Source organism: Micropterus dolomieu, linkage group LG15 (genome assembly GCF_021292245.1).
Source record: "Micropterus dolomieu isolate WLL.071019.BEF.003 ecotype Adirondacks linkage group LG15, ASM2129224v1, whole genome shotgun sequence".
In the NCBI taxonomy this organism is placed as follows: Eukaryota; Metazoa; Chordata; class Actinopteri; order Centrarchiformes; family Centrarchidae; genus Micropterus; species Micropterus dolomieu.
In genome coordinates this window covers 8,271,797-8,284,479 of record NC_060164.1, presented here as the reverse complement: position 1 = coordinate 8,284,479, position 12,683 = coordinate 8,271,797, and the positions used below count along the sequence as shown (strand labels likewise).

General features: G+C 40.5%; 1 protein-coding gene and 1 long non-coding RNA gene across 3 annotated transcripts in view; one reads left to right on the top strand and one right to left on the bottom strand.

Annotated features, from left to right (window-relative positions):
• disc1 (DISC1 scaffold protein) overlaps positions 1 to 12,683 on the top strand; it is a 47,691-nt gene that overhangs the window by 13,425 nt on the left and 21,583 nt on the right. For both annotated transcript variants that reach the window (XR_006828403.1, XM_046071041.1), the window contains exons 7-9: positions 4,001 to 4,055; positions 5,739 to 5,841; positions 6,017 to 6,205. Coding sequence is in view for 1 of the 2 variants with exons in the window: in XM_046071041.1 (XP_045926997.1) it covers positions 4,001 to 4,055; positions 5,739 to 5,841; positions 6,017 to 6,205 (347 nt within the window). In the remaining variant the exon portion in view is untranslated. The remainder of the gene's footprint in view (positions 1 to 4,000; positions 4,056 to 5,738; positions 5,842 to 6,016; positions 6,206 to 12,683) is intronic.
• On the bottom strand, positions 5,881 to 6,661 carry LOC123984254. Its single transcript, XR_006828404.1, has 2 exons — positions 6,521 to 6,661; positions 5,881 to 6,180 (listed from the first exon to the last, which is right to left on the bottom strand). It is a non-coding gene; the product is annotated as an uncharacterized LOC123984254 (long non-coding RNA).

The window sequence follows — 12,683 nt, the reverse complement described above, 5'->3', positions numbered from 1 at the left end:
ATCACCTGTCCAATACAGTCTCAACAGTGAAGCATGGTGGTGGCAGCATCATGCTGTGGGGGTGTTTTTCAGCTGCAGGGACAGGACGACTGGTTGCAATCGAGGGAAAGATGAATGCGGCCAAGTACAGGGATATCCTGGACGAAAACCTTTTCCAGAGTGCTCTGGACCTCAGACTGGGCCGAAGGTTTACCTTCCAACAAGACAATGACCCTAAGCGCACCGCTAAAATAACGAAGGAGTGGCTTCACAACAACTCCGTGGCTGTTCTTGAATGGCCCAGCCAGAGCCCTGACTTAAACCCAATTGAGCATCTCTGGAGAGACCTGAAAATGGCTGTCCAACAACGTTTACCATCCAACCTGACAGAACTGGAGAGGATCTGCAAGGAGGAATGGCAGAGGATACCCAAATCCAGATGTGAAAAACTTGTTGCATCTTTCCCAACACGACTCATGGCTGTATTAGATCAAAAGGGTGCTTCTACTAAATACTGAGCAAAGGGTCTGAATACTTATGACCATGTGATATTTCAGTTTTTCTTTTTTAATAAATTTGCAACAATTTCTACATTTCTGTTTTTTTTCTGTCAAGATGGGGTGCTGAGTGTACATTACTGAGAAATAAAATTAACTTTTTTGATTTTTGGAAAATGGCTGCAATGAAACAAAGAGTGAAAAATTTAAAGGGGTCTGAATACTTTCCGTACCCACTGTATTTCAGGCTTTTTTCCCTTTAGAATGATTGAGATTAGTCTGTTTTTCTTAGTGACGCTCCATTAAAAAAAGCTTTAGGTAATTAATCAAACCTAATGTTCCCTGGCAATGGACTCGATTTAGGGAAATTTACTCATGATCTTCATGTGATCAGTACATAGAGAGAGTTACAACCAAATGAGCAAGTGAAAACATTCACTGCAGATCTTTGGACATTACTGCTTCTGCCCTACGTCTCCAACAGTCTAGAAAATGTGCAAATGTATGTGGAAGATGTAAATGTCAAATTGCACTTTGGAGTCTTCTGTGAAGAAACATTTTCACACTGTATACATTTTCATCTTGCACCTTATTGTGATGTGTTTTTTTTTATTGGTCACTGGAGTCAGACTTTGATTGGTTGAGCCTGAACTCTGCCGAACTCCATAACTGTGAAAATAATTTGCTGAGTCGTCAATATGATGCGATATGGATCAAATGAGATACACAAAATAAACCTTGAATATGCATATGGGATATTTTGACAATCTGATTGTGCACAGTGAAAAAGAAACACAATCATTTGTACTATCAATTAATAATGACCAAATCTTGATTTAATGAAGCAGCTTTTATTGCAGTCTGAAGGACCAGTTCTGTAGAGATTGCTATGATAGAGACACACATTAGAGATGAATTTGCTATTAATATTGTTATTATAATATAAAAGATATGAAAACATGAGCAACCAAAATCGTGCTCACTCTTATGCTCGAGTAAAAAAAAAAAAAACCCACTCGGTGAAACAAAGCATCTCAAATGGAAGACTGGACAAAATCTGAAAAATGTTTTAGTGACCAGATCAGATTCATTCATTCATGGAGTAGATGGTTCTCACAGTCCCTGCAGTAATGTCAGTCACCAGGTGGGGCTGCTAGAGAGCTGCGACTGTTTGGTGACACTGCAACGATCGTCAGTCCATGAATTTTTTGCCTATATCATGTCACGGTATTTGCTTATCATTGATTGAGCTAGTTTGGAAGAGTACGTGCCAGTGCTGATCCTCTATTTTACAAAATAGTTGCCTCCCTGCTTCATTCATCCTCTGACAAGCAAAGTGACATTTTAAATAAATTTTACGGCTGGACTGTCTCATCTTGTGCCAAGAAGATCGTGTTTCAACCCAATTAACATCTCAAATAACTGCACAGAAGAGCTTGACTTCCCAAGGACAGAAAAATACAGATATAAACATACACATACAAAAAATAGCTAAAATAGCACAGATTTGTGATGTTTTTGATGACCTCTAACTCTTGTGCCCATGGAGGTTGAATGCACTTATTGTAAGTCACTATGGACAAGAGCGGCTGCCAAATTAATGTGATGTAATGCAGTAATTTGTAAGACTGTATGATGAATGATTCATTTGTTTTCAATCTCAGAGAGGATATATCAAACATCCACAACTACTTTCTCTTTGTTCCTCGCATCCCCTGAGCCCTCACTCTCTCACACCTGCTTGAACCTGCTTTGAATTGTAATGTTTTTTTTCTCAGATGCAAATGATTACTTTGCATCGTATACTCTGAAGTTAATAGCTTGCGAGGGAGCACTGTGGAAAGCCTCTCTGTCTTGCCACCCGTTAGAAAGACATGTAAATTGTACTTATCGCCTTCTCGGTGGCGTGACCCACCATCCCTGGCATAATTTGATATCTGACATATTCTCACCCCAACTGGAACGCATTTATACCCGCTGCTGATTGAAATTGCGACCTCTGATTGGATATTCAGCTGCACATCTGCGGGTGGCGTGCTTTGGGTCATCATGATGATTGTATTTCAGTTTCCCTTTCCATATAACACAGGACATTTCTTTCTCATATCAAGCTTTATTTCCTTATAGGTACTGGATGAAAGAAATCCACGCTATCCAGAGTAGCTGCATCGCTAAAAAAGGGGGGTGCTGTAACATTCAGAGACAACATTTTACTCTGACTCACCCTGAACATCAGCTTGAATAACATGAAAAGGGCATACTGATATTTGTGATATGAGACGATTGGGATTCTCACAAGGTGACTGTGATGTGTCTAATGAATTTCATGCTCCTTTTGTCCATATGCAAATTGATTTTATATCTTACAAATAATGTGACCTTAATGGGTTGTCCTGTTTGCATGTTTAAATACACATAACACACAGTAATAACATTAGTGATATGACGTTTACCCTTGATATCTGAAATATTAATCTAGACATTGAAGACACAGCCATTATTGTCCGAAAAACAAATATTCTGCCAACTGAATATTGTATGTCACAGGCCGATTTGAAGTAAGAGATTTAAGCTTTTCCCATATTTGTTTCCACTGGATTTCAAGATGTAACTGAGTAAAAATTGTTTTATATGACATTTTAGATTTAGAAATGAAATGTGAAAGGCAAGTACCTTTAAAGGAGGTATCTAGACCAGAACAGATACTGGAGAATGAACAACACGACTCCTCAGTGCTTAGCACCTGTAGCTTTACTACAGGCTGGAACTGGAGGAAGGTGAAGGATGGTTAATTTTACCTAGAGCTAAAACAATTAATTGATTAAAGTAATAGTTCTACATTTTGGGAAATAAGCTTATTCACTTTCTTGCTGATAGTTAGATGAGAAGATAGATACACACATATAAGGTCGTCCATTAAATACAAAACAACATCAAAACAGTTCTCCATAAAACCACAAATATTTTTTACTCTTTAGTTTTTGTGCGTATTAAACAAAAAATAATGTGTTAATTAGTGAGCTTTTTGATGCTGATAGACAGACTTTGATCCTTAAACAGAGCCAGGCTAGCTGTTTTCACATCCCTGTCATTATGCTAAGCTAAGCTAACCAGCTGTTCGCTTTTGCTTCATAGTGAAGGTGGAGATATTAGAGTGGTATAGATCATTTAATCTAATTCTCTGCAAGAAAGCAAATGAGCCTATTTCCAAAATATTAAACCATCTTTTTGATTGATTAGTTCATCGTCAGAAAAGTAATCTATCGCAATTTTGATAATCAATCAATCTTATGAGTGAATAATTAGTGCCTACTCTTTTGCTATTATCCATTGTACAAGATTTTTTGAGATATTCCTGTGTAAAAGATTCACTAACTCTCTTAATAGTTCATAACCCACTTTCGCAGTAGATACCAGAGCAAACTGGTGGACATTTAATCCTCCCATTGACATCTATTGAAGCCCCCAAAAGAAAGACATTCCTTTCAGTATTGCACTGTAACATTTTTATTTCCTTTTTGCAGACTTCAGGAGCAGGAGCAGGCATTGAATCTGTCCATCAAGGAAGCCACTGCCAAAGTAAGCCACTGTTCCTCTGACCTGTTTTTGTCCATAACAGCTCAGTCTCCCCTCAGAATGCTAACAATGCCTAAATGTGTATTAAGTGTTTCAGTGAGTAGTAAGACAAAAAAGAAAGTATGTACTGTGTGCCAATGTTTAGTATATGCATACTAAATGTATGTAATTATGGGATTATTTCTATTTCTGACAAGGCAGTGAACTCTCCGTAGTTGAGTCGAGTCATGTAACGTCGTTTTGAAGAAATCTTCCATAAAACAACACAACACTTTAGAAAAATACAACCATTTTCTGTGTATTTCTGAAGAGAAATAAGCAAGTTATGAATTTGTAATTTAATTGCAGCAGTTTTCATGTAACTTTTTTGCAGCTTTCACAGTGGATTTTATAGGTTTATGTGTACTATGTCAAATATCTGTTGAGTTAGCATAGCATGGCTTTGTTGGGGTTTCTATGTGTGTCAGGGGCTTTGCATTCTTCCCTTTGTATATGCTGTGTCTCTGGAGTTTCCTCTTGAATCTCGGAGGTTTGCTTGTCCCTCCCACTGATCTCTATACCTGGATCTCTGCAGCTGGATAAAGCCAGAAGCAGCAGAAATCTGTAAGATGTGGTGGAGGGAGAGAGGCACAGCAAGAGACACGGGGCTCAGAAAAGACCTCTTAACTGTTGCCGTGTCCCATCATCAAATGGTTGGTTGATGTGGCGACTGTACCTCAAAGGATATATAGCACTCAATCACAAGATTGTGCATTATTAAGTTGAAATGATAAGTTTTGTGGAAAATGGCACACCTGCTGTGACAAAAAGACTGCTGGCATGAAAAGTAACTTTCACTTTCTCAATTGACTTTTTAAAAATTGACAAATAGTCTGATGTTCTCAAAATTAAATCACCAATGCCAGAATTTCTACAGTTTAAAAAGCACTCCAGAGCATTTTCCAGTCCATGTAATGCTTGGAATAAAATTATGCAAGCCTGTTTGAAAAAAACTGTTTTCTATATTTCTGTGGGAAAAAAACTCCCCGGAGATGTTCTGCCTCAGAAATACCAACCTATTTGACTGCCTTTTCAAAGTGTTGCACAAAACTGTGTCAGATTCAAGGAGAAAATCCGTCAGAAAATCTGGCTCCACATCCCTTTGAGTGATGAAAATAGTTCCTCAAAAGAAGGAAGCGCATCATGGGGATTGTATCTGTCTGTAACTCAAAGTGAATACATTGGAGAACAGAGGTTTAAAGGGCAGAGTGAGGGCAGATGGGGCCAGACAGGCTGTAGCCATCAACTCCTCTGTGAATACTACAGAGCTGAGGTCCTGCATCCCCGTCAGGCCAGTGACATTCAGGGCCTTTTTCCCTCTCTGACATTCTAATGGCATCTTTTATGGAGATTTCACATTTTCCTGTCTGTCCACGTGAAAGGAGACACACTCTCTTTCTTTCTAAAGGTTATAGACAAGGTAACACATCAGCGTTGATGCTCTGCTGTGTATTCAAGGCAGGACGAGCACAGAAGGACGGAAATGAATCTGTAAGGTCTTGTAAGAATGAGTGTCAAAAAGAAAATGAAAGCAGAATTGGAAATGAGCTATGCATCCTGTGGGATCCATGTGTCTGCAAAGCTTTTGTTAGTTACCGCCCTCCCCCCTCTCTCTCCTCTGCCTCTTCTTCTCCTTCTTTTCCCCAGGTGGTCATGAGTCAGAGGCTGGGCAGCAGCCTGAGGAGGAAAGTCAGCGAGACTGAAACTCAGCTTTTGGCACTGCAAGAGGCCAAACTGGCAGCCATCTCGGGTAACTCTCCACTCCACCACACCCCAATGCAACCCTTCCTACATTTCACATCTTTTATTTACCTCATTTACTTGAATTGCCCACCATTAGCCTCACTTAATTACGCTATTAATGATCGAGGCCCTCATTAATGGATGGTGTAAGCTTAATGTCCTCCTGTGGTGCACCGGTGCAGGTAATGACTTCAGCAGTGCCAAGGAGCTGAGGGCTGAGATGAAGGCGGTGTACCTGGAGCGGGACCGGCTGGAGGCTCTGGCCAAGAGGCTGCACAGCCTCAGCTCGGGGAGCCGCCAGGAGCTGGCCAGGATGAAGGAGCAGCGGCAGCAGCTTAGGCAGGAGCTGGAGCAGAAGGAGGCAAAGCACGGTGAGTCAGTCTACATCAAGATAACATGTACTGTTGTGATCCCAAAGGAAACACCGGGCTGCTGTAGGCTGTACGAACTAAAAGCAACAAATCATCCTCATTACTTTAACAAAGACTTTCTATGGGTAACAAATAATTCTCACTAATGACCAACGACAGCGTTACAGGTACTTGTAGTTACATTTACATAGCTTAAAGGAGTAGTTTGTCATATCTGTCCTTTAGATATGAAACTACTACTAGCAGCAGATTGGCTTAGACTGGAAACAGCTTGCCTAGTGCTGTCCAAAGGGAACAATAACATCATCTCCTTACCGACACCTCTAAAGCTCACGTTACATCCATCCATCCATCTTCATCTGCTTATATCTTGTTTGTTTAATCAGTACAAAAAACGATGGTAAAAAACGGCATTTTGTGGTTTTACGTGGTGTGATGTGGCGCAGTAACTTCCTGGAGTCTTGTCGTCACAGTGAGGTTGCCAGGCAACCAGCGGAGATTTCAGGAAGTTGCTGCACCCGGTCAAGAAATAGTCCAGCACATAAAATCACAACTTCTTGTTTTGTTTTTGTTACCCTTTTATACTTATTTACATGATTAGATTTACAGATGACTTATGTTTTGACAAATGTAATTAAGATAATAATTAATCACCACAGTTATCACTTTTCCAGACCTACATTGCATTCAAATTTGTAAAAACATGAGAATTTATGACTGGATTTTTTTCTATTTTGCATACCAGGGATCAGGCAACATAGCAATGATGTAGACAGACATGAGTTGTGTGCTGTTGTATGTTCCACCTGCCAACTGCAGATAAAACCGTTTTAGCCATATATGGGGCTCAATACCGGATCTTTGCTCCTTAAACCTACATTAAAAGATCTTTTGGCCACTATGTGGTAGTGGAATCAACCTGTAAACAATAACATATAAAAGTTTTAAGTTGATATAACATTTGTTCCATTTGTTAATACAAAAACATTGCAGCTTTAAACTATATAAGAAATGTGAAATTATCTGAAAGAACACTCTCACTCTCATGTCTCTCACGGTCACCTGCCCACTGAGACAAGAAAACGTTTGTTGTATTTTTCTAAGGTAACTTTCTTTCTTTGAATTTACCTTTTTAAAAGATCAATTCAAATGTGAATTTAGAAAAAACGCTTTTTAAAAGACAATTCCTCTCTTGATGTTGCTCCACGCTGGGACGACATCAATGGACGATGACTTTTTTTTTTTCCAAATGAAGGAGAAGTGAACTGCTGTCAGTGGGGACTCTGCATCAAATGAGTTACCAGCAGGATTGGCAGTTGTTAAGAGGAGAGGGAGGGGTGCGGTGTTCACGCAAAATGAGCTTTGGATTGTGTGAAGTAGCCAATTACCTCCAAGCCACTCAGTGCAGACATGATGTATCAGCGCTCGCACACACTCTACAACTAGAGGAGATCTGAATGTTGCTTAATGAAGGGGCTTGCTTTTTTTGAGGGAGAAGGAGAAGTTAGATTGGTTTGGCTGCCTGGCACTGGCAGAGACATAAATGGATTTTGACGGCACCACCTGCAGTGCTTCTCTCTCTAGTCCATCAGTCACAGGGAGATTTCTAAAGAAGGTCACTTCACTCTCTGAGGCACTGAGATGGGTGTGAGTGACTGAGAAGTGAAGAGGCCAGAGCAGGTAGTGAAAGACCAGAGACGGGGGCTCTGGATCGGGCTCCTGCTGCAACCCCAAGTCGTGCACTCAGCCAACATATGCTGTTGTCTACATCATTAAGGCCTGTGGCTGCAGCGTCACTGTTAGTGTCGACCCATTGTCTTGTCTTGAATGCACCCTCTGCTGTCACTAGGGGGCACCCTTTCATTGCTGCAGTCAGGCTGAGTTGCATCGAGTTTTTTTATGGTAATGCATGGACTTTGCATGGGTATTTTCATTCATATAATATTATATCGTTCATAAAAAATTTAGATGATTTTAGTAGAAAGCAATTCCTTTTATTTGCAAAAGGGATTATGTTTCTTTCCCCTTCACCTGTGTGCATGAACTGTCACCTGCCTCATTTTTGTTGCTGAAATACAGTTCTGAACACTTGACTTGCTGAAATACAGTTCTGAACACATTCATCTCTCCCCTGACAACCACCAAAGACATGTTCGAGTTCACGTCAGTATCCTAAATACACTGCGCGCCTCACACAGAATAATGCAGCTCTCATGGACATGGAGGCTGGGAAACCAGTGACATGCGAGTGCTAGTGCTAAACAAAGGAACTAGAATCAGGTGAGTAACACGTCACAGATGTGGGAAGAGATGGCGAGTTAATGATTGGTTGTATGGCTTTCTCAACTGCTCAAGTGGGTGCACACAATATGGCAGCAGGCACAATTTCACAATGTGTTGCTGACACCAAGCAAGGAGCTCATTAAACTGTCATCCTATTTGGTAATAAGGGGGCTGGCACACGGTAGCTGGAAACTGATAGCCCACAAACAGCACATTACCATTTCTTTAGCTGGAGGGGATTAAAAATTACGGTCTACTTCAAAGTCAAGATGGCCACCCTTTTGATTTCTGAGGCATTTCTAGCATATGCTAATGACACAAGTGTCATCTTATGACAAGAAAACCATATGCCTGTTCTTGAAAAGGCCCATTGTTATGTCATGAGCTCTAAAGCAACACATAGTTCAGCTGATGCCTCCACAAAACCTACACACATGCATTCGCTTAAACTACACAGCTTCAGCTTGTTGAGCATCTCCGCCCAGCGTACTTTGTGGTGTGGGGGTTTTTGGCCTGGAAGCCATTACGTCCCTAATTGCCATTGCGACGAGTGCTGATGAATACCAAACCCATTATAGCCGGAGGTTTGATTCCCTGCTGAGAGTATAATTTCGTCCCCAAGAGAGATCTAGAGTGATACTAAATTTACAAATAAATAATTGAAGAGCTGACTAACATGAGTAAATGACCCCCAGGAGTGAGAACATTCAAATGTGGAGGCAGTGTCAGTGTGTGTTCCTCTTGATTTATCCAAGTATTGTGGTAATGCTTATTTAATGCTATTGTTAGTATGCAGGCGGTATATTCTCTAGCAGTCAGGTAATTTGGCTATCTGTGATAAAGATAGTAGGTTGTCTTCTCCACATGGCTCCACTGGAACAAATTTAATTAGTGTTTTTTTTGTGTTTTGCTGCACCTCCACCATCTATTCTTTCTTCATGCAGCTCCCACTCCATTGTCATCTTCTCCTTGCCAGGATTTGGTAGCCCGTCCAGGCAAAACTAAACTGTGCATACCAGTCCAGCAGCTGAAGTGTACATCAGAAATCTGTCACTCTGTGTTATTAAACAAATGCAATTTAATCTTAATGGAGTGCCAATAGTAAAGGCGAGGACATATATGATTTATTCATGACTCTGCCTCTTTCAGGGTGCTTCTGTTGAGAACATGATGGAACGTATGACAGCTTTTCTCTTAAAGAGCGTCTGAATGATTGAGTGCGTTGTAGTGGTTAAGTGGACCCGGGAGAATGTTTCCTGGTTTTTGTCTGTGAAGTTTTGGCAGTATTCATTTTTCCTGTGATTCAGTAGAGGATGTCATTCCATTGTGAATTTGTCTGGAGTTTTATAGGGTCTATACCCTTAAGAATTTCTAAAAAACAATGGGAAGTTGATTGAGGTCCCACTAGAATATCTCCCAACACTGCATTACTCAATGTATTTTCGTTAAATCCATAGTTCTCAAAAGGAGGTTGAGTTTGAATGTATTGATTATATCATATTTAGGTAAGGTAAGCTCCAAAGTGTGTTTACAGCTGTTTGGTTTTAGCTGTGCTAGCAGCATAAGTCTAGGGATGGCAATGCCCATCTGCCAGTCCACTACTTCGGTCCAGACTGAAATTGCTCAACAACCACTGGATGGATTAACTTTGCATCTAGTGCCATCCCCTGGTAGTCCAATTCTTAAGTCATGGGAGCGTATCTATGTTCCCAGGGTCCTAATGCCACCTTTCAGACTGCTCGGAACTGGAAAATTTCAACCTCAAAGCGTTTCAATTGCATGGTGGTGCATGACGCTAAATGTAAACAATACACATGGCTGACAGTGACGAACTTATGTTTCTTTGGCAAGTTTATGCACAATTAAACCCTCAGCAGTGCACTTGGTGTTAATTAAAAGGATGGCCATTTTATTAAAAACAAGTGATAAATATAAGTTACTCGTTAACTGTGTATTAGTTGGTAATCCTCAAAAGTCAGCAAAAGTTGTAGGCTATATTTCCAAATGTTTTCACATTTCTGGGCATTTTTAACATTTTCCTGAATAACTTTTGGTTAGAAAAGATGACTTTCAGAGATTGTTTACTTTTAATTTATGGTTTACCATTTACAGTGTGGGCTTCCATGGGAGATGCCATTGTTGTGTGACATCATTCGGCTGTTACTTGTGAAGTCGGGGTACATATTTTTTTCTCCGAGTTCACAAATAGGAAATCCGACTTCAGGTGGCGTTCTATGGTACTTTTTATAGTTGTATATTGTAGGTCGGAAATTTCCAAGTTCCCAGTTGCCTGGAATGCAGCACAAGTACAGCCTCAGATCAGCTAGCATGGCTGGAGACTCTCTGTAGACGTCTCTGTACAGGGAGGTGATAAACTCAGAAATGTGTGTTTTTGAAATTAGCTTGGTGCTAATGGAGTTTGTCAAAGGATGCAGAGGCAAATAATAAGATGTCCAGTTTAATGGAGTTAGTAGGTGTGCTGTTGTGGGAGTGTTGTAGAGCTTTTATGACTGCACATTTTGGGTGAGTTCCTCTTTGTTGGGCCTCTTAGTGCTTCCCAGATTCAGTCATCAGAAAATGTTTTATTTTGCAGCCCACAGCAAAGTAAGTTTAGAATCTCCACTAAACAAACCATGTTTACTGAGTTTGACTTGAGTTATAATGCCGGTGAGCATGTCTTGCATTCAGCAATTCAGCACCCTTAACCAGAAATATATATATATATATATATATATATCCAAACAAGCACAGATTTTGTTCACACAGACAATTTTTTTTGTCAAATGATTCCTTTTTGTTGTGCATTCTTGCATAGCCTCACAATATGTTACGTCGTGCCAGCTGCAGTCTGTGTACTGCTATGCTTTGTGATCCTACAGCCTTACAGCATCATGGGTTATTGAGTGTCTGTCTGAGATATCAGTCTGTTCCTCTTCCTTCGTTAGCTATGCTGCTGGGCTGCTGTGAAGTTCAGATACATTCATACAGTGTGAGTGTCTGCATATATGCTGACTGTGTGTTTGTGATACCTGCAGTGTTGTAAACAGCCCAAGCTGAGCTTAAACACATTAATCACAGTCGGTGCATTCAACTCAATTACAAACACACACAATTTCTCTTCTGCCTTATTTTGTACAGGCTTTTATAACATGCATATTGGTGGTGCTTCGTTAGCATGGAGCCGCCTCTAATTTGTTAGACAACACAAAGGCCTCACAGATGTTGCTTTTATTGTTACAAGGCAATTCAGAAATTACTGCATTATTCACTTTCAATTAGAGAGCTGTTCGAATGCTCATAATGCAAAAGCACATCCAAACACCTTGCCATCGTTAACTTCTGCAGGCTCATTAAAGCTTGTAACTTCATCATCGGGAATTGTGAATCACTGTGTGATATTTCTGCTCCATTTGCTTTCTGTCTATGCTATCGATTGTAATAATCAGATTCATAATTTTTATCATCTTTACATCTATTTAGCTGAAGTAATTATTTCTTCATTAGACTAATGAATGAGTATTTTGACCTATATGAAGCAAATGGCCTCTTTGCAACCTCCAGTAACACATTCTCGTCATCTTTCAATAGTGTCTCATTTCTGTTTGTATTGTGAATGGATGGCCTCGTCAATTTTGGCCAGGGTCCTTGGCAGCAATCGGTGATGTTTAGTGCCTGCTGAGATCACTGGTGTGACGGGAGGCTGAACTCATGAATTTTCCAATGCAGGCTCTGTGAACGCCTTTGTGAGGTTCCTTCAACACCAAAAATACTGCCGCATGTATCAGGGACTGACAGAGTGGGTCTCTTCTTTATGGGCTTTTTAGTGCTGATTTTGTTCGCATGGCCTGCCAATGACAGCAACCTCCCGCCGGGCTTACAGGAAGTGGTAATATCACCCTAGTGTTTCGGTTCCACTGAGCGCAGGAGGAGGCTCTGTCGCTTGATGTCTTGTCCCATTCTATAAAGAAAAGATTATTTTCATCTGTCACACCCGAAAAGGCTCACTGGTTTTGCCACCGGTTGGCATGGCGACAGGATGGCACACTGACTGCGTATAACAGCATAGAAAGAAATATTAAGTTAACTGTTATGACGCTCATGTCTATATTGACTGTTTCTATTCCTCACAGTATATTATTTCTAAATCTGGCTCTCACTTTTCTTCCAGCCGTAGCCCACTTTGTCATCTTGCATC